Genomic DNA, 20,805 nt, shown 5'->3' with positions numbered 1-20,805 from the left:
CTCGTCACGCGACAGTGCCGGGCGCAATTAATAGCCCGCGAACGCAACGTGCCCCTGCGAGGCGACGAGCCTGCTGGTGATCACGTGCCGCGCGGGCGGGCGGGCGGGCGGCTGCGGTTCGCGGGCGGAATCGTTCCGCAGCGCTTTCCGTGGATCCGGTCCGCGTCCACGTCTCGCCGTCGGCCTCCCGCGTCCGCGTTCGCCCTTGGAGCCCAACGGATTTGTTTCCGATACTTTTTTTTGAATATACAAACGTTGCACTAGGAGTATAATAGTACAAGCCTAGTAGGCCTAATGATGGCGAAGCTTAACAGGAGTTTGAAAACATTCGACACAAATTCGTGCAGGGAGTACGGGATCACGGCACCCATGTGTGTAGTAGTATTTTCACGCGGACGCAGTCACGCAGGCGACGGCAGACGCCACCAGACCCGGCCAGAGACACACACACACACACGCGCCGGCCCGCCCGGCCGATTCATTTCTGCCACCATCTACTCCCCGTACGACCCGGCGGGAGGCGAGCTGCCGCCGCCTGCTACGCTAGCCTGGTCTGGTCCCTCCCGGTCAAAGCTGCCGCCGCTGACCGCCCGGGTCGTCAGCCAAAGCCAGGAGCCCAGGAACCAAGAACCACCCCACGGGCACTAACGGCCCAGCCCGGCCCGCGCCAACCAGACCCAACTGAGTGGTGGTGCCGTGGCCGAGTCGCTATCGGCGGATCGGCGCCTGGCCCCGAGCCCCCGACCGAGGTCAAACAAGCAAAGGCAGGGGCGCCGCCGCCCCACCCCGCGCCCATATCGCGCACGCAGGCACGGCACGAGGGGCGCCCGCGTCTTTTCGCCCGTGCCGCCCACACCCACACCCACACCCACGCCCACGCCCACCACCACCACCACGCCACCGGCGCCGCGCCGCGCTGGCCTCTGCCCGCCTGCCGGCTCGGGCTCACGTCCACCGCTGCATGCCCGGCTGGCGGGTGGCGCCTGCATGCACCTGCACTGCACTAGCTTGACGCCCGCGCCCGCACCAACGCCGCCGCTCGCAACGGCCGAAAGCCCCCGCCGTCCCCCCCCCTCCTTTCTCGCGTAAAATATTGGCAAAGCGGCCGGAGCGCATGGGATTACTCTACTACTAGAGGCTAGTTGCTAGGCTAGGCCTTGTTTATCAAAAAGTTTTCAAGATTCTCCGTCACATCGAATCTTGCGTCACATGCATGAAGTATTAAATATAGACGAAAATAAAAACTAATTACACAGTTTAGCTGGAAATCGCGAGACGAATCTTTTGATTCTACTTAGTTCATAATTAGATAATATTTGTCACAAACAAACAAAATTGCTACAGTATCGAAATCCGAAATCTTTTCGGAACTAAACAAGGCCCTAGTCCAGTCCTCCTCGGCTTTTGACCTTTTGGGGTCCTGGCCTCATCTGCAATGCAATTTCCCGTCGCCAATGGCGATTGACTGCGCCGCCGCCGCCGATTTGGTTAAGTTGACCCGGCGACTCTGCCTGCTGCCCATGGTCGCCATTGCTTGCTGACACACACTCGCATCACTTCGCTTGCTGACCCACCCACACTCGCCATTGACGCAGTAGTATATTTTGCCGAATCACATTTCTCTGAGGCCTGATGAGGAGAACACGTGAACGTTAAGCTAAGTGGAAAAGGCACGTGAACTGGGGGGGTGGCGGGAGAGAACCAAAACAAAAGGAAGAGGCCGTGGCGTATTTATTTGGTTTCATTTCATTTGATTTGAATCCGACCCAGCGGCATCCATCCGTATGTCCAGCCTAGCGTGAAGTGAACACGGCGCTGCTGCTGCTGTTTGTTCACTTCGTGGAGCATATATCCAAGATAAATTCGCATCACTCGCCAGCTGAAATACACCACCAGCTTCTAAAAAAAGTCGTGGCATTTGTTGGCAACGCCACGTACAAGAGCAAATCCACAAGGATGGACGGGCGTCGAGCGTGACAAATCCAAACGCAGAATTCAACCATACTTAAGGTCTTGTTTGGTTCCCTAGCTAAATTTAACTTTAGTCACTTTAGTAGCTAAAGTTTCAAACATATTGACTAAAATAAGCTAAAATAGTTTAGTTCTATTAGTTAGTTAAGAGTAGCTAAAATAATTTTAGCTAGCTAAAATTTAGCAAGGAAACCAAACATGGCCTTATACTACTGTACATGCATAGTTGTATACATACAACAACAGCACGCACGCGTTTCCAGTGCATGTGGCTTTGTTTTAAATAAACAAAACAAAAGCAGAGGAACGGACGGACGCTACTCCTACACTCGAGCAGGTCAAAGCCGGGGAGAAAAAGAACATTTCACATACGAAATGCAGAGGCACAGACATGAGACAGGTGGTGGCTGGCTGGCCTGGTCTGGAGATGAATAAGGCGGAAATTGGGGGGCCAAATCGCAATAACCACGGGCTTCATAAAAAGAGCAAGGCCAGCCCCAGGCCACGCTCTTGCCTCCCCTCTATTTCTATTTCTCCCCCTCGCTCTCGCTCTCGTCTCGCTTCCCCTCCCCTCCCCCTCTTCTCTCTCCTTTCCCCACTATACTAGCCGCCCCTCCCTTCCCCGGCGCCGCGCCGCTCTGTTCCATCCCGCCCGCGGCCGGTCCCATTCGCCCGCCATTCCGACGCGCGCCGCCGGCAGGGCGCCGCGTCCCAGGCACGCGCGCGTGCGGTGCGGGGGCGTGGGGGGATTCGTCCCGCGCGGGCGCCAGGGGAGAGAGACAGAGAGGGAGCGAGCGACCGCGCGCGCGCGCGCCCCGGGATGCCGTGATCGCCGCCGCGCGCCTGGAGCCGGGGCCCGGGGGGATGGGGCGGGTCGGGCTCGGCGTGGCGGCGGGCTGCGCGGCCGCCACGTGCGCGATCGCCGCCGCGCTGGTGGCGCGCAGGGCGTCGGCGCGGGCGCGCTGGCGCCGCGCCGTCGCGCTGCTCAGGGAGTTCGAGGAAGGCTGCGCCACGCCGACGCCGCGCCTGCGCCAGGTCGTCGACGCCATGGTCGTCGAGATGCACGCGGGCCTCGCCTCCGACGGCGGCAGCAAGCTCAAGATGCTGCTCACCTTCGTCGACGCGCTCCCCGCCGGGTACGTACGGCACGTCTCCGCCTCCCTCGTCCTCCTCACTGACCGCCTGTCTGTCTGCGGCAGGCCGTTGCCTTCCGCCATGCGCGGCCTCGCGATTCCCTGATTTGAAGCGCCCTTTTCTTTCGCCCCCCTTCTTTTTTCCCTGATTCTTGATTAGAACGCACACAAAATAAAGCTGTCTTTTTTTTTCTCTCGTAACTGTCTTACATGCTGGTAGTTGGATCATACCCTTGCATCTCGCCGTCTTGCTCGTGTTCGATGTTTACTCCTGCTGCTTCCTCTGCCTACCCGCCTAGTGTGGAGCGCCGCGCATTTCTCGCGTTCCCTTGGGCGTCCGTGCGAAATGCGACGCGTACGGATTCAGTTTTTTTTCGCCGCTTAAGTTTTCTGATTGGTTTGTTTTGGTTTAAAGAGGCGGCGCGGTAGGCCGCGCATTTCCAACATATCTAGCGCCCAATGCGGCGTGCATTGAGCGTGCGTCGGACTAGTCGTGTCGATGCTAAGTTGATGATCCTTTCAGTCTTTCACACTCATCTCCCTGCTCTTGTCGGGCGAGGCGACGCTGTGCAATGCAATGGTGAACAAATTTGGGTCCCTGCTTTTCTGATGTGTTCATCCTACAGTGCGCGAATTTGGGCCGTTACTTTTGCTGATATATTATGTTCCTATATAAAGTCGCCATCTTTATTCGATTCCGAATAATGCCGCGCACACCTCGGTAGATTTTCCTCGTGGAATTCCCGCAAATACGACGTCATAAAGGTTTGCCATCCATCTTTGTTGGAACGGGACAGAACGATGTTCTTCTCCGCCTGCCGGAGTTGTGGCCTCGCGTCTAGTCTAATCGCGCCGCTCTCCGGTGGATTTGAACAGTCCAGATGCGTGATGCCGCCTGCACTGCAGTGCCACACCTTTGTGCGGGTGCAGCTCCGGGGCTCAGAACATTAATCTCGGAAGATGGCAGGAATTTCTCATGTGCCCTTGTGCCACCTGGGGCAAGCTCTGTTGGGTTGACGCTTGCATTCATGGAGGGGTTTGGTGTCCGGAACCCCCCCATAAAGGGGGGTGTGGAGCTCGGCATCTTGGGACATGAATCTGCCTATGCGCTTTTATGCGCCCGGCATTGGGTTTCACAGGCGCCAGGTTGTATTCCACAATGGCATTGTGGCCTGGGGCGTTCTCTGTCAGACGGGAATCATTGCTCGGGGAGGCACCACCTTTTGGTGTGCAAGAATATCTGGTGACAGATGATGGCGAGCCGTAACTAATGCAGGAACGTTTGTGTTCCACTCGATAGGGATGCTCTACTGTTGCTTGTTCAAGGCTGGATGCTTGTGCTGATCACAGTCCATCTGATACCAAGCTAAACAATCGGGATTTGAAGGCCAAATGAAACATCAAGCCGCTTGGTTTGGTTCCCACGCAGTCTTTTTTGTTTCCACTCTACTGATCTGCGGCAGCTGTCTAAGTTCATTGTATTGTTTTGGGTAGCCGCCCTTGCAACAGCTTACAATGACAGTAGAACAATCTGCGTGACAGATGGGATACACATTGATTTGGTTGGCCTTTTGTTCTTTTGCTTCTGTCACATGTTTGGATTTTAGTAACACTGTGTTTCTTGTTCGTGTCCGTTTTCGTGACGGGAATGCAACAGTTTCTTCTTGGTTTGCATAGCCATGGCTACTTATGCATTATCAAGTATGATCAAACTGAATTAGCAACAGTTTCTTCTTGGTTTGCTAAGGAATATTATACCCTGACGAGCAAATGCATGAAACCAAGCTGCACAAAGCCTTTCTCTCTCTGTCTTTTTTTTTGAAAATTTCCTAGATATTGCATCCATTGGTTTCTTTTTAAGCCGATACAAGGCCATAGCTGTTAGTATTCAATTTTCTTGGGTTCGGCAACCCCAATTTTATAATCGTAGCTAATTCACATTAACATTTTGCATTTTATTCTGTAGTGTCTGGGTAGGAGATATAACCATTTTCTATATTTAGATATTTAATTGGGCAATACTGTAAGAAAGCCTTTTCCATTATGCTTTTCATTAGCTTACCATATGAGCTGAGCTGTCCAACTTTACCCTGGAACTCAATGACCCTTGTACAAGCTTAGCGTGCTTGTGTCATTTGTGTCTGTGTGAGATTGTCCTCAAACTGTTAGGCAGTTCTTTAGCCATCCTTGATGCAATGGCTGCTGGCGTGTTGGATGAAAATAGCTAAATTACGCAGGCATTGTGAAAAGGTGTGGGTTGGTATGTGCTGTGAGAGCATTCACAAGGGACGTGCTCTAGCTGTTAGAGCACTCATGGAAGCCATTATTGCGCATACAAGGGATGTGCATTCATGGAGTGGGCTTTGAGCTGGCTTCGTGGTGTCAGTCTGGCTAGCCGTTAGTGCAGTAACAAATGAGATGCGCAAGCCGTTAGAGCACACACAAGAGAGACACACCCGTGGAGTTGGATTTGAGCTGGCATTGCGGTGTCGTCTGGCTAGCTGTTAGAGCACTCACAAATGAGATGCGCTCGCCATTACAACACACAAGAGAGACGCGTCCATGGAGTGGGCTTTGAGCTGGCTTAGTGGTGTCAGTTTGGCTAGCCGTTCGTGCACTAACAAATGAGATTCGCAAGCCGTTAGAGCACACACAAGAGAGACACGCCCATGGAGTTGGATTTAAGCTGGCAATGTGGTCTCGTCTGGCTAGCTGTTAGAGCACTTACAAATGAGATGCGCTAGCCATGACAACACACAAGAGAGACGTGTCCATGGAGTGGGCTTTGAGCTGGCTTAGTGGTGTTAGTCTGGCTAGCCGTTAGTGCACTAACAAATGAGATGCGCAAGCCGTTAGAGCACACACAAGAGACACAAGCCCATGGAGTTGGATTTGAGCTGGCATTGTGTTGATGCGTGGTTTGTTGTTTGGTTATGCACTGTCGACCAGGTAGTGGCAACTGCTCATGTCCGTTGCTTGTCATTTCACGCATGAGTGGCTACTGTCGCCTTGCATGATTTGCTTGTATTGTATGGCGGAAGCATGGATTTTCTGCTTCACTAGCGGGATTTTTTTTTGGGTGGGAAAGTTGATTAATTGTTGTAAGGAAAAACGTTCTATGCTATTTCATCGAAACTGATTGGAAGAAATGTAGTGTTTCTTCGGCATTGGATTGAGGAGGGGAAACCAGGGAATTGCATCATTCTCCCAGAACTAGTCCTTTCTAACCCATATAATGCTGTCATGCATTAAATGTTCAATTCAATGTTTATGTCAGAACGATTTATGTCGCTTTACTTTTCTCATTAGTATGACCACACTAAGTTATATTTTGTACCTTTCAGAAATGAACAAGGCACATATTATTCCATCGATCTTGGAGGAACAAACTTTAGAGTGTTGAGAGTTGAAGTTGGTGCTGTGTCTGTGGTGACCAGTCGGGAGGTTAAACTTCCCATCCCTGAGGAATTGACCAAGGGTACAATTGAGGTGCTTATTATTTCATGTAGTTTCCATTTTCAAATATAAATATGCTTTTAGTATGAGTCTCTGATTTATTGTTTAACTGCAGGAGCTATTCAACTTTGTTGCCATGACCCTAAAGGAATTTGTAGAGACAGAAGATGTTAAAGATGAACAAAGGGCGCTTGGTTTCACATTTTCTTTCCCAGTTAGACAAACTTCAGTGTCTTCAGGGTCATTAATTAGGTGGACTAAAGGTTTTTTGATTGAAGATGCGGTAAGAGACACTTATCACTAGACTAGATCAGAAGTTCAGAACATGCCATTTAATTTGTTAATCACAAATTATTGTGCTAATAAATGATTGGCACTTTGCTAGCGTTGTTTTTGTAACATAAACTATTATTTATGGAGAATGCAACTTGCTATGCACAAGAAATTTGATACGGACATGTAACTTAGCAATTTTTTTCCTACCAAGAACTCAATGTGTACATAATAGGAAGCACATAATGCCTTGTTTTGGTGTATATCGCTTTTTGTGATAAGTTTATGCTTCTAATTTTTGTACGCTTTCTGATCTGAACCATGGGATTTCAGGTTGGGAAAGATGTGGCTCAATGCTTAAATGAAGCTCTTGCTAGGAGTGGACTAAATGTGCGAGTTACTGCACTGGTAGGTTGTTGCCTACTATTGGCACTGTGAAATGGTGCTTGTTATCTTCTCATTCCATTTGGCAAGCCTCTTTTACACATTGGTTAATATGGAACTTATTTAGTGTTCTGTGCACTATAACATGGGTGCCCTTGTCTAAAACTTAAATTAGCACCAATCATTGCACAAGAAGCATGAATGTTGCTCCAATTGCCATGCCTAGTTAATTTTGAGAAGGCAACATACTGGTCATCTCCTAGCTGAGCAGTGAGCAGGCTCTATGTTTCATTAGAGTTAGTTGATAGCTGTGTCATTGCTTGTAAAATCTGTTATTTGTGCACTTTTAAACCTTTTCCCAATGCCAGCCTTTCCTATGGTATCAAAGTTCCTTCAGATTGTTTAGTTTTGGTCTCACAAATTTGCTTCACGAAGCAATTTCTATGGGCTAGCACGATAATATTCTCACCTAGTATATTCTTCTATGCTTATTGCTTTTTAGTTATCATGTAGCATTAACACCTTTTAAATACTTACCTTCATTTTTTGTACTTAGGTGAACGACACCGTGGGGACATTAGCTCTAGGACATTATTATGATGAGGATACAGTGGCTGCTGTGATCATCGGTGCTGGCACCAATGCTTGCTATATTGAACGCACTGATGCAATTATTAAATGTCAGGGTCTTCTTACAAACTCTGGTGGCATGGTATATATTCTCTTGCTGCTTTGTTCTGTACTCAAAGTGTCAATATCATTGATTTTTCCTGTGGACAAAAGATGTAACTATTGATGTTCAATTCATCAGGTAGTAAACATGGAATGGGGCAATTTCTGGTCATCACATTTGCCAAGAACTCCTTATGACATCTCCCTTGATGATGAGACGCAAAATCGCAATGATCAGGTGACACTTTGTGTAAAATATGTTATGTAATAGTTGTACCTTTTGTTAGTATTGCTGAACAAATTTGACATTGATGCAGGGGTTTGAGAAAATGATCTCTGGGATTTATCTCGGGGAAATTGCAAGGCTGGTGCTGCATCGCATGGCTCTAGAATCAGATGTTTTTGGCGATGCTGCTGATCATCTATCTACCCCCTTCACATTGAGGTACCTCAAGCTTGCTATATGCTTTGTTTATTCCAAATTTTGTGTTGTGGAAAGTTCAAAGGGAACTAGTTAGTATCGGGTTATTCTCAGTATAGCTCTGATCTGCTATTTTCTACCAATGCAGTAGATCGATGCAGTACTGTATGTTGTGTTCTGCATCTTTAGATTCACGCTTCCCTATGTTAAGTACCTGGTCCTTGTCTTTTTTATGAGTACATGGAAACCTTCCTGCTCATCTATGCATATTAGTATTACTGTCCAATGGTTCATGTTGATGTGTCATTGAGCTTGTAAAAGGCAAAATCACATGTCTTATTACCTAGAACTAAAGCTTGTGGGCAAAAGCTAATGCTAATACTTTAGTATATGTTTTTGTTTGTGTTCCAGCACACCACTTCTGGCTGCAATTCGCAAGGACGATTCACCAGATCTGAGTGAAGTCAGAAGGATACTGCAAGAACATCTGAAGGTCAGGTTTCCTGATCTCCATGAAGTAAACATGTGCGTTCCTTCAATCTGTACTGAAGGTTTTGATGATTTGCTGCAGATAATGGACACTCCCCTGAAAACTCGAAGGCTAGTCGTCAAAGTCTGCGACATTGTCACCCGAAGAGCTGCACGCCTAGCTGCTGCTGGTATTGTCGGGATACTGAAAAAGCTCGGTCGGGATGGGAGCGGCGTGGCTTCAAGCGGGAGAACACGAGGGCAGCTGAGGCGGACGGTGGTTGCGATCGAGGGTGGCCTGTATGAGGGCTACCCAGTGTTCAGGGAGTACCTAGATGAAGCTCTGGTGGAGATCTTGGGGGAGGAGGTGGCGCAGACGGTGGCGCTAAGGGTGACAGAGGACGGGTCTGGGGCTGGCGCTGCCCTCCTCGCCGCCGTACATTCGTCGAATAGACAGCAAGGTTCCATATAGGGAGATGGTGATACAGGAGCTAGCCCCTCTGTGCAAATGTAAAAAGGGACATTATTTGATATCTATATTCATATATATAAAATCTGGTCTTGTGCAGAGAAATACCTGTTCTCCTATCTCAGCTCTTATGATTCTTCTGCCTTGCCCTTGTGGATGTAACCGTTGCTGTGTACTAGGTTTACCTTTTTTTCCCAGTGTTGAAGGATTATAATTCTTTGTAAATCTGAGTTGCTGATGAACTGATCATGCAGGCCAAAATGTCATGCCAAGCTAAGGTAGGCCACATTACATGACCGCAGTAACGATTTTTGTTTTTTTTTTCTGTTGGATGCAGACATCACATTGATCCTTGAAGGATCATCTAGCGAGAGATCAAAGATCAAACAATCATATGAAATTAGACGTTTCTGGATCATCTAGCGAGAGATCAAAGATCAAACAATCATATGAGATTAGACGTTTCTGGTTGATGACCACAGTAATGCTGACATTTCCCTTCTGCTTGTTATCTCTTGGCCTGGCTTCGTAGAAAGAGAATACCAACTTGTATTGAGGGGGTGTTTAGTTTAAAAAAAAAATGCAAATTGCCAACTATGGCCTTGTTTAGTTCCCAAAAAAGTTTTCAAAAAGTTTCGGATTCCCCATCACATTTAATTTTGCGGCATATGCATAGAGCATTAAATATAGATAAAAATAATAACTAATTACGTAGTTAGCCTGTAATTTGCGAGACGTATCTTTTGAGCTTAGTTAGTTTATGATTAGACAATATTTGTCAAATATAAACGAAAGTGCTACAGTGCCAATTTTGCCAATTTTTTTGAACTAAACAAGGCTAATTTGGAATGATGGAATGCAAAATGCCAAATATTTTAGAATTATGTTTAGTTCCATCTAAAATGCAGAATTTTTTGCCCTCATGAGGACCACTTGAGGCTCTTTTGGGGTTTTTTTTTTTGCCTCTTGAGGTCAAAATCCAAAATGGAGAATAATCACCCTTTTGCTAAAAATTTTGCATGGTGTTTAGTTACATTATGCAAAGTGATGAACCAAAACCCAAATTTTTTTGAAATAGTAAGGGAACCTTAAACACCCCCTCTAAGAAGATAGATCCTTGAGTAGTTAGGCCTTGTTTAGTTCACCCAAAAACTAAAAACTTTTCAAGATTCCCTGTGATATTAAATCTTGCAGCACATACATGAAACATTAAATATAGACAAAAACAAAAACTAATTATACAGTTTGCCTAGTCATGATTTGAACAATAATTTTTAAATAAAAATGAAAGTGATAGAGTATGCAAAACCAAAAAAAATCGAAACTAAACAAAAGAAACTCAATAAGAGAAATGGCCCATACCGTCATGGCAGTACATGCCTGGGCCACGGGCTCCAAAGGGCAGAAGCCGGAGCCCAATAGCCGTGGAATCCGGCGCGTGCGCCATTCGAAAAGGCGCGACGTCTTCTTCCAGAAGGCTCCGAGGCTCCGAGCCACACGTCGGCTCCTCCCGTCTCCTCCGCCTCCGCGCGCGCCCCCGCCGTCTCTCTCTCTCTCTCTCTCTCTCGCGCGCGCGCGCGCCGCCGCCGGACACGACGTGAGCTCTTTCTCTCCTTCGTCCACCTCCTCTATCCCCTCCTCCCGGATTCTCGCACCACCTTCGCCGTTCTCACCATGTGTTCTGTTCGATAGGGCTCTCCAATTCGACTAATCGGCTCTGTTCCTGCCGGATCGAGTTTGGCTAGTACAATCACAACAAGGATTGCACGGGTTGTGCCGCGAATGGTGCACGGACGGAGGATATTAGGTTACGATCGCAAGGTGAAGTGCCTTTTACATTTGGCAATTTCGCACTCTTAACTGTTGTTTGTTGCGTTTTGATCTCCACAAAGTCGCTGAACATAGGCGGAGTGGCACCCTTTTGTTATGAGTAGCATAGCAGCAGGAGTGCACGTTTGGAATTTTGGCTGCATTCTTGATGTGGGTAGCGTCGAATCCTACTGATGTTTGCAGTTTGATATGGCATCTTGGTTTATCTTGGAAGGATAAGGTGGATTAGACACTCTTGACGGTAACAATGCGGTCAATTAGAAGTAACTTCAGATGAATGGCTTTGTATTTTAGTCTCAAATCAACTTATCTTTGACATGGATTGGACTGACACATCACCAACTGGGATAAGAAGACTAGTGAGACTTAGTCCTTTTTTTCTTACTTTTTTTTATTCTCAGCCAACAGTTAATCTGGAAGCACATTGATTCAGATGAGACGTTATAAAGTCTAGTATTATGGAAATTTCCTTGATGTACGAGTTTTACAGGGTCATTTTCGTTGTTAAAGGTTGTCTCTTATCACCATGAGCTATCAAAGGTATCCTTGATGCACAATTATAAAGTTTGAGTAAAGTGGTGGTGATAACAGAGTGACACGAAAGATCTTCACTAAAACCAAACACAGCTGTTTTCTCTCTCAATCATCTGCATTTCCTTTTGTCCTTTTCTGAAGTAAGGTAACATCAAGGGATGGACGTATTGTCGTTCAAATGTTGAGAAGCACACAAACTCCATAGATATTGATATACACAGAGTCTGAAGAAAAATGAAAGGAAAGCTCCATGTGATGGCAGATAAAAGATGGTGGTTCAGATACTTATTTTGGAGTAGGTGGTTGAAATGGTAAATAGTATGTACAACTCAACTGTGCTTTGTAACTAGGAAACTATTTCCTTGATTTTTCAAATTAGTATATTCGTCTGGCTACATGCCTAACAAGTACTACCTGTGTCCTCGTCATTCTTTGTACTAGAAACAAGATGGCTTTGTGAGAGAATGAACTTGAAATCAGCTTATTGCAACATGGCTGTTCAGACTTCAGAGAGTAGAGTTTGTGGACATGTGCATCAGGTTGCCAGCTGGTAAGATTGTTCAAATAGATACTGCAGAAGAATTGATCTGGCCAGATTATTTAAATCCGTAGTTGATGAGGCCAGATTATTTAAATCCCAGTGGTGGATCAACTGTTTAAGCTTCTTGTAGCCCCAAGCCCAACATTGATGATCATCTTGTTACATCCACATCTGATGTACTATGAACATTGACAAATGACTATACTAGTGATACGTGTGAAAGCAGAACACTAAAAATTGTGTTTGATTCAGTCAAGGCTGATAGCGTGATAATGTAGATTTAAGTCAGATATATGTGAAACAGTCGACCAGGCTTTGTTGTAGTTTCCATAACACTCCTACATGTTTTTTTTTGTGCATTAGTTTGTTAGCTGATTCTTATTTCAAGGACCTAGCACAACTCTCTCTATGTTTGGAACATGCAGTTTACTTCATTGTATGCTTATTTGTAGCTGAACTGTCGGTATATCTTACATAATATTGATTTCTTAAGATCTGAGAAGAGGAATTGACTAGTTTTTCACCTCTGATAATCTGGACCATTCACCTGCTTCTAGTATCATGCTTCCCTTTTCTCTATTACAAAATAACATGGTTATGTTTATGCACCATATGCGTGACTTGTTTTGTATTCCAATTTGTAGCTAGTTTACACTGTTGTTAAATCATGGTTCACCTCAGTGTATGGCCTCAAATCGTTCTTAGTATTTTAACTTCTATAGCCTGACTACTAAACATCAATTACCTTCTAAATACTCCACAAGCATTTTCCTAACCAAAACAAATGCTAGAGCACAACCCTATTTTGGTCCTAGGATGTTTTCCACCTGACCTTTTACAGACATGAATTCATTTGGATAATATTGGTTTTGAGTCAACCTGTTGGTGGAATGATCTCACAATCGCAAAGAACTGCATGCCCATATTTGAACCAAGCAAATATCTTTGAATATTCTGCTGTTACTGGATTTGAATACTTGCATGTATTGAGATCTTCTGTTAGTGCTATCATGAGCAGAAGCTGTATCGCACATGCAGTTCTAGACACCATACAGAAACAAAGGTTGTATTCGCTTTATTTTTAGTCTAAATTCTATATCCTGGCTTTGTTTGTTTTCTTCTGATAATAATGAGGAAATTACAGCACATTTGCTTGATACAAAAACTGAGATGTCAGTTATCGAGTTACCATGTAAACTTAATTCTGCTTGATTGGATTTGAGAAATCTTTCATTTCACATTTTTAATCAGTTTCAATAATGGCTCTCTTGATATCTTATTTGTTATTCAAATTCACACTACAGGTTGCAACATTTAATGCACAAGTGGAGAGAATTCCAAAATGTTTTCTGTTTCTGAACACCATGATTGATAAACGACTTCATTGTTTTTGCACAAGCATATAATATCCCGACTCATGGAAACTAATGTAACCTGCTAAATTTACGCAGGCACTCCTGAGATGAGATGCTAGTTACAAGTGAAATAACAGGCAGTGTTATTTGCTAATCAAGGCTCTACCCTCATGCAACTTTCTGCACTTTTTTTTAACGGAAAATGCATACAGCCCAACATGAGTTCCTCGGGATACTGGTTAGTGATCAGTTGATCAGCACAGCTCATCTCAACGCTGTAACAACAGACGGGTCCTTTGGACCGCTACAATCCTCCAGTGATTGCCTCCAAAGTTGCACTCACCACGTCAGAGTTCAGGTGACGTTGCGCCACTTTGAAGTACTGCTTTGAGGTATCTTCGGCCACTAAAAATGTCGCTATGCTGTGTTCTTCAGGCTAGCTACCTTCCGTAGATATTGTCTTTACAGGGGATACTTTTACCTACACTTTTGTACAACCTTATGCTCTACAGAAGCATTAAAATAGCAGGAACTGTCACAAAGGCAACGGCAGTGAGGCCTTTGGGAATATTCTCTGTCCTGGTGCTAGGATGGCTAGGGGATCATATCTGTGTTTCCTCCGTTCAAATGTCTCCCACCTTGCTCCAAAGTGGGCTTTCCACTGCTGCTGTGTGGTGTAGGGTGCCAGATACTGTTTCATCCCAATATCAGCCTCTTCACAGAACTCTACTATTTGGTTGTTCAGGTTCATTGCATGTGCAATGCTGCCGTGACCTGAGAGAGACGGTGCTGAAGAAAGGAATCCCACTAGGTAGAAAATTTCCTCATCTGGTATGACTACTGACGTTCTGTTGTCCCACCTGCATCAAAATGAAATAGACCAATTGAGCTACCTTAACCGCAATACTAGATTAACTTATTTGTGACAGCAAATTTTGCAAGTGAAGCAAGTTACTTTGATTTGTTCACTGGATAAAGCAGTATGGGACCATTGTTGCTGTCTTTCAGGATCTTGCCAAAGACTTCCTTAGCAAATCTGCGGATTGAGCTCCTCGGTATTAGAAGATTCAACCAAGGGTGTGGAACTTCCCAGAGGCCTTGTGCCCTCAGCTTCAACTCAGAGGTGTGGACCCTGTCCAAGAACTCCAGGTACGTGACATCGGTGTGGAATAGAGTAGACTGTATGAATCTAAGTCGAGATAGCACCACAGTAACTTCCTGTAAACGTAAATTTACAGTTATTATCATTGGAGTCTAATGTCGACGTCTTGTTGCAAAGTGAAATAACAGGCTCACCTGTTCCATGATATCAGCGTCGTCACTATTGAAGTTCTTGGTTAGCTCGAGGCAGTATAGTACTCTTCCATCCGACTTAAAATGGCTTGCTTGGACTGGGTCTTGTGGCTTGAAGGACGCCCTCCAGTTGTTGAGGATGCCTGTCCTGTTTATGATGACAAAACCTTCAATGTAGTCAAAGGAGTTCTCTGCCATGATCAACATCTCCTGGTCCTCGGTGAAGGTTTCAAAATCCGAGTAAAGAACTCTTATCCACCTCACCTGTCATTGTATATATATCCATTTAGTAAATGACTGCATGTTGTACTGAGATAAATGAAATATTCATTTTACTGAATCGCTTGTCTGATGACTTACCATCTTTGGAGCAGGCTCAAGTGCAATCCTTGCTCTGATGATGATCCCGAACTGACCAAGACCGCCAAGAGCACCATAGAAGAGATCAGAGTTATCCTCGGGTGAGCATGTAACGACATCTCCTCTTCCTGCATTTGGTTGTTACGATTACGATCAGCAACTGTTTTTTATCTTTCGTTATGTGCGCCTAGCTAGTTCAATGCATGCTTTGTGAGTTCGTTTGAGACCTGTCACAATCTCCAGTTGATTGACATTGCTGACCTGCGGTCCGTGGCGGAACGCCTGCCCGCTGACCCCCGCATTAGACAACGTGCCACCGACCGTGAGATGGAGATAGTCCGTCCACGACTTGGGTGCCAGGCCGTGCTTGAGTGTCTGACGCAGCACGTTGATCCAGAGCTCTCCGCCGGGAGCATCGACAAACGGTGACACACCACCGTGGACCTGGAGTCTAGCACCACGACGGAGCGACTCCATCCGGACCACGATCCCCTGGGCCGCCTGGGACTGACCCATGAGGGAGTGCCCATGCCCGCGTGCCGCGACAGTGAGTGGTGATCCCTCGCCCAGGGAGAAGACGTGCCTCACGGTGGTGGCGATATCGGAGACCGAGCCGGGGTGGAGGACTGCGGCTGGCAGGAAGCTGCACTGGTTACCGAAATCCCGCGCCATGGCGGAGACGTCATGGAAGCTGAAATGGCCATCGAGGGGCAGCGTGCCGAGGGACGACAGCACGTCCTCGTCGGGGACGTGCATGGTCAACCTGGCGAGCGCCAGGAGGACCAGCAGCTTGAAGCAGTGCACCAGTGATGGTGGCCTCATGGTGGCCGGCCGGCTAGCTCCTCCTCGATTTATAATTCGACAAACCAACAAAAAGGATGGGAGTTCGGCAGGTTGGCGCTGGGCAGTTGGGAAGCTTGGAATAAGAAGGCAGAGAGAGAGAGAAGAGGGTGGTTCCTGGTGCGTGGTGGCGGGCGAGTTTCTTGAGGTGCAACGAGGAGGAAGACGGAGGGGGGGTCGGGGGTTGAAGAAGGCGGTGGCTGTCCATGCAGGGGAGGGAGGGGGCCTCTCTATATAGGAGCTTGCCTTGCAAGAACTGTGTGGTGGTGTGGTGCGGCGGTCAGCTAGTGAGTCCAGGGCGGGCGCTAGCTGTTTGGTAAAAACCGTATGGCGACTGTCTGCCTGCCGGCTTGCTTGCCGGTTGCAAATTCAGGCGCAGACATGTGCTAGTGGTGCATTGCGGAAGTTTCTTTTTAGAGCATGCTGTTCTCGCTTTGTAGCTCCTATCTTAAGCAACGGGGGAACATGTGTTGGCTAGTTAACAGCCTAATGGAGACGACAGAGGTGAGTTGAGAGACCCATCTCATAGATATAGAAAGAAAAGGGGCCGTTTCCGTATCGGATCCTCTGTTCCAGTATCAGTGGACTCAGCCTATGCTATTGCTATGCCTATCTCTCCCAGACACTCACATGGCTTGCATGCGTCTGTCCCTGGCCAAGCCCACAGGATATCCATATGTTTTGGTCCCTGGTCATATGCTGTTGGATTCGAGCTAATACTACTAATCTGATCTGCCTCTGTGTCTGTGAAGGAGCCTTCTTTTCCTTGCCTCACTGCCCTGCTCTCTTCTCTCTTAATAAAACATGACATGCATAAACAAAGATGGGTTCGATCTTTTGGTTAGCCTAATCGTATGGACATGGATTACTTGGGATATTTTTTTTCTTTGGTCTCTCATAGTAACACGCACACACACACGCAATTGATTGATAATTGAAGATGACCAGGAGCTTTCAGATGATAAATACTGGGGCTCCTGCCGTGTTCCATGCCAGTCCGATCGAGCCTGGTCTCCTCCATTTCCCATGCCTGATTTCCATGCGTGTAGAGGAGGATCCGTTCCACCGTGACCCGGCCCCCGGGCCATCGTTGTTGAGGTTGAGCTTGTCCGTCTGGGAATTGATTGACGGGCTGGAGAGCAGCTAGCAGACACCAGGGGTCCTCACAAGTTAGTTTTCTGGAAATCTAATAGCATCCGGGTGATGGCAACATGAGCACACATGCGCAACCACTTCTCTTTCTGTGGTACGACTTGGACCGTCGCATTTGCTGCCGCCTCTCTCCCCTTCCTCTACCTATATGTTTGCATACGTACACATGCGTACTACGCGGCACAGCAAGCCCGTGTGGATTCTGTTCTGTGTGGACGACGACGATCGAGAAGGCGTAGCGTAGCGTACTGGAGGCGAACAGCTAGCAGCGGATCAGAGCAGCACCAGAATTGCTAGCTGGTCAGTCGTCAGAACACTTGTGACTTGTAGGAGCCGACGACGTCGCTCGCTGTTGGTGTCAGGAATTTATGCTAGCTAGTGAGTGCAGGGGTGAAACCGACACGATGGACACCGGCGGACGGTAACGCATCGGGATGCGACCAAGTGGTCCGGTCCGGCCTGGCCCGGCGGAGCACTAGGCTGGAGCACGAAGCAAGCAAGCAAGCAAAGGGGACGGGACGGACGGACGGAGCCCATGCGTCGTCGTCGGGGTGGAGGGGAGGCCACTCTGACCGTCCCTCCTGTCCGCCCGCATGCTGATGCCTTTGCATTGCCTGGTAGGCAGACTCCACAACGGAGATTCTTCTCCTCTCTCCCTCTCCCTCTCCCTCTCCCTCTCCCTCCCAAACTAACAACTCAAAGTGCCTTGTACTAACACTCTTAGTATATAATATTCCCCACTTATATAATACTATTAATAAAAATCTAGAGCACTCCTATTTTAAAAATCTAGAGGGTCTTCAATTCTTCATACATGCTGGAACCGCGTGTGGGGGAAACAAAACCACTTGAGCAGCTTTTGTAATGTGTGTATACTTTGTTTGTTTTTTTTTCCGAATGATAAACAAACATGTCTAAAAAAGCTAAAAGGGAAAATTGCAAAGAGAGATAGAGAGCATATATACCTCCAAGTTAGGAGATTTTCAAATACCCATCCGAAGAAACTTTGTTAATGCTATTAATTAGACTATATATGTAAAAAGGAAAAGTGGTGGGTGTATATATTAAACCATCTGACATGGAAATGCAAAACACACACATGTTTAGTGCTCGCCACAGGGCTACCTTCCAGAACACGGCCTGGCCTTCAAGCTGGGGCCAACCACTACACCAACAATGGTGTGGATCGTGGATGGATGGCGCCACCATTGATTCGAAGTGTTGGCAAATGACAACCTTTAAGCGTTTGACCTTGACGGCGCCCGTCCGTTGCAATGCACCGTTGTGTCAATGCGGTCCACACAATTCATCGTCAACAGTCACACGTATGTATATGCTAGCTGGAAAGCCAAATGCGTACTGTGTTTTGAGCCTACGTGGAATATAGACAGATATATGCATGGGATTTGGCTACTGTTCCCCCCCTTTTTTTTCCATTTCCTTTTGTCTTGGTCTACTTTTCAGACATTTATTCGATCAGATGGAATGGAAGTTGACATAATTTCATTGATTTGACTGTGCTCATCCCTCCATGGAGATTTTCTCCATTTTATTACCTAAAAAGATACAGTATATCAGTATTACTTTAGTTGATGGTCAGTTTCTGACCAGTTTAAGAAAAGATGATAATAATGATACGGTGCTTGCGAGGTACTCTTCGGACTGCATGATGCAATGGTACCACACAAGGGGCCTCCATTTGCCGCCCAGCACAGTAGTTATGGACGAGTCAACCGATTGAGATGGTACCAATGATAGACGCCATTGTGCACAGGTGTTGTTATTTGTTTGTGTTCTTGCATGCACTGCTGACTGCATGGCCAAGCAACTGATGTGTGAGCAAGACAAACACTGCCAGCGCGTTCTGTTCTGAGGGAGATGCTCGTGCATGCATGCCGGCATGGGAGACCGGACCTGATCGAGGAAGCAGGGAGGCGGCCGGAGAGCGATCGCCGGTGCGGCCCGGCCTTGAGATCGCGCGGAAGTGGACTCCGGGGACCCATCCCCCACGTGGCCTTCTTGACATATTCGCCGGTGGCTTTCGGCCTGCGGGACCCAGTGGCGGACGTGTCAGGCCCTGGCATGCATGGTGCACAAAACCCACAGCCTGTGGGGCCATGGCCCACCCTGCTGTTTGGTTCTGGGATCTTGTATTTTTCTCATCTGCATGAGGATGGCAGTTGGCAGGTACTAGTAGACAACCTCATGAGTTGATATAGTGGTAACGTAGTACAATTGTACTACGGCCTTGTTTAGTTCTCAAAATTTTCAAAATTCGTTATATTGAACTTATGTATAAAGCATTAAATATAAATAAAAAAATAACTAATTGTATAATTTGTTGTAATTTACGAGATAAATTTTTTAAGTCTAATTAGTTCATGATTCGATAATAATTGCTAAATAAAAACGAAAATACTACAATAGCCAAAGCAAAAAAATTTCCCCAACTAAACAAGGCCTACGTTCACTCATGCGCTTGGAATCCAAGTCTTGAGTTTGGTAGATCGTTAGCTGTACGTACCACTGTAGTGAACCAAATCTAGAAAAAAAACTCACCAAAGGATTTGTCGTCACAGGATTCTATAATAGTGTTGTCAAGATAGTAGGTGTCATCCAATTGCTGATGTGTTTTGAAAAAATGTTCACATGCATGTTTCAAAACTGTTGCTATATATGATTTGGGAAACTTTTGAACAAGATTAAGACTCTGTGCTATTTTTGCAGGTATTGTTGAGAACAAAGCAAAGCTCGGGAAACCATTCCCAAGTTTTTAGAAATGGCAAGTGGGTGGTTATTCATCAGAAACAACCTCGATCATCAGACGATAGCAATTCTGCAGTGACATGGCTAGCTTCACCTTGACCACAGTTGGGCTTTAGAAAAAAAAAAATATATATGATTACAACTAGTGAACTTGACTTGTATAGATATTTATAGATAGTATATGCTGACCTATCTATGTTGGCATTATTTTTCAGATGCGTGCTGTGTCTGGTCTGGAAAACAGATGTGCATCACAAGCTGGTCCAAAGCACCACGTACGTGCTTTCTTTCTTTCTTTCTTTGTCATCTCAATTGTGTGCCAACGTGAATATATGTACATCAGTCATCGTGTCGAGCTACCCATGGGCGGCAACCTTCTTTAGTTTCCAACTCCTTTTTGACCGGTTTTCGTCGGATCAATAGTGCCAGATGCATGCGTGTAAGAGATGGAGTGTGATGGCAGAGAGCGACTGAATTGAACGTTCACTGAACCAATAACCAATCGATCTAGCTAGTGCGTTGGTCTATATGATCAAACTATGAAAACAGCGTGACAAGTATGAAAAACTATATTGTCTTTTTGTATGTGGATGCATTCCCATGTCTATAGATGTGCGTATGCATGCATGCTCAAATAATAATAGTACACATTAAGGACTGTATTCAAGACTATTATAAGGGCGGGCATGCATGACTGTGTGTACTATATATAATCTGCTGGATGATTAAGGATTAGAGACCATGCAGCGCAGTGCCAATACTATAACACTATATATATATATATATATATATATATATATATATATATATATATATATATATATATATCTTCTTGTGTGCAATGCAATGCAGTAGTCAAAAGCTAGATGCCATGATAACCAACCCTA

At 46.3% G+C, this 20,805-nt stretch overlaps 2 protein-coding genes and 2 long non-coding RNA genes across 6 annotated transcripts; 3 read left to right on the top strand and 1 right to left on the bottom strand.

Annotated features, from left to right (window-relative positions):
* Window positions 2,821–9,545, top strand: LOC8081321 (hexokinase-3). The gene is made up of 9 exons (XM_002459027.2): window positions 2,821–3,107; window positions 6,449–6,593; window positions 6,676–6,843; window positions 7,167–7,241; window positions 7,774–7,929; window positions 8,029–8,127; window positions 8,207–8,334; window positions 8,722–8,803; window positions 8,882–9,545. The coding sequence occupies exons 1-9, from the start codon at window positions 2,836–2,838 to the stop codon at window positions 9,248–9,250; spliced, it is 1,494 nt and encodes a 497-aa protein (XP_002459072.1). The 5' UTR covers window positions 2,821–2,835; the 3' UTR covers window positions 9,251–9,545.
* On the top strand, window positions 10,678–13,740 carry LOC110433914. Of its 2 annotated transcripts, XR_002451348.1 has the most exons (4): window positions 10,678–10,844; window positions 10,940–11,068; window positions 11,261–12,161; window positions 13,604–13,740. It is a non-coding gene; the product is annotated as an uncharacterized LOC110433914 (long non-coding RNA). The 2 variants fall into 2 exon arrangements; XR_002451349.1 differs by lacking the exons at window positions 10,678–10,844; window positions 10,940–11,068 and having other exon boundaries at window positions 11,075–11,922; window positions 12,053–12,161.
* LOC8081320 (cytokinin dehydrogenase 4) lies at window positions 13,521–18,260 on the bottom strand. The gene is made up of 5 exons (XM_002456872.2): window positions 15,388–18,260; window positions 15,161–15,288; window positions 14,804–15,064; window positions 14,463–14,725; window positions 13,521–14,367 (listed from the first exon to the last, which is right to left on the bottom strand). Exons 1-5 carry the CDS (start codon window positions 15,980–15,982, stop codon window positions 14,043–14,045), a joined length of 1,572 nt encoding a protein of 523 aa, XP_002456917.1. The 5' UTR covers window positions 15,983–18,260; the 3' UTR covers window positions 13,521–14,042.
* LOC110433913 lies at window positions 14,182–20,488 on the top strand. 2 transcript variants are annotated; one of them, XR_002451347.1, is made up of 7 exons: window positions 14,182–14,318; window positions 14,516–14,656; window positions 14,798–15,040; window positions 15,175–15,261; window positions 18,260–19,339; window positions 19,880–20,022; window positions 20,134–20,488. It is a non-coding gene; the product is annotated as an uncharacterized LOC110433913 (long non-coding RNA). The 2 variants fall into 2 exon arrangements; XR_002451345.1 differs by having other exon boundaries at window positions 19,880–20,488.

The sequence above is a fragment of the Sorghum bicolor genome, chromosome 3 (assembly GCF_000003195.3).
Source record: "Sorghum bicolor cultivar BTx623 chromosome 3, Sorghum_bicolor_NCBIv3, whole genome shotgun sequence".
Classification (NCBI taxonomy): domain Eukaryota; kingdom Viridiplantae; phylum Streptophyta; class Magnoliopsida; order Poales; family Poaceae; genus Sorghum; species Sorghum bicolor.
This window is presented reverse-complemented; position numbering and strand designations above follow the sequence as displayed.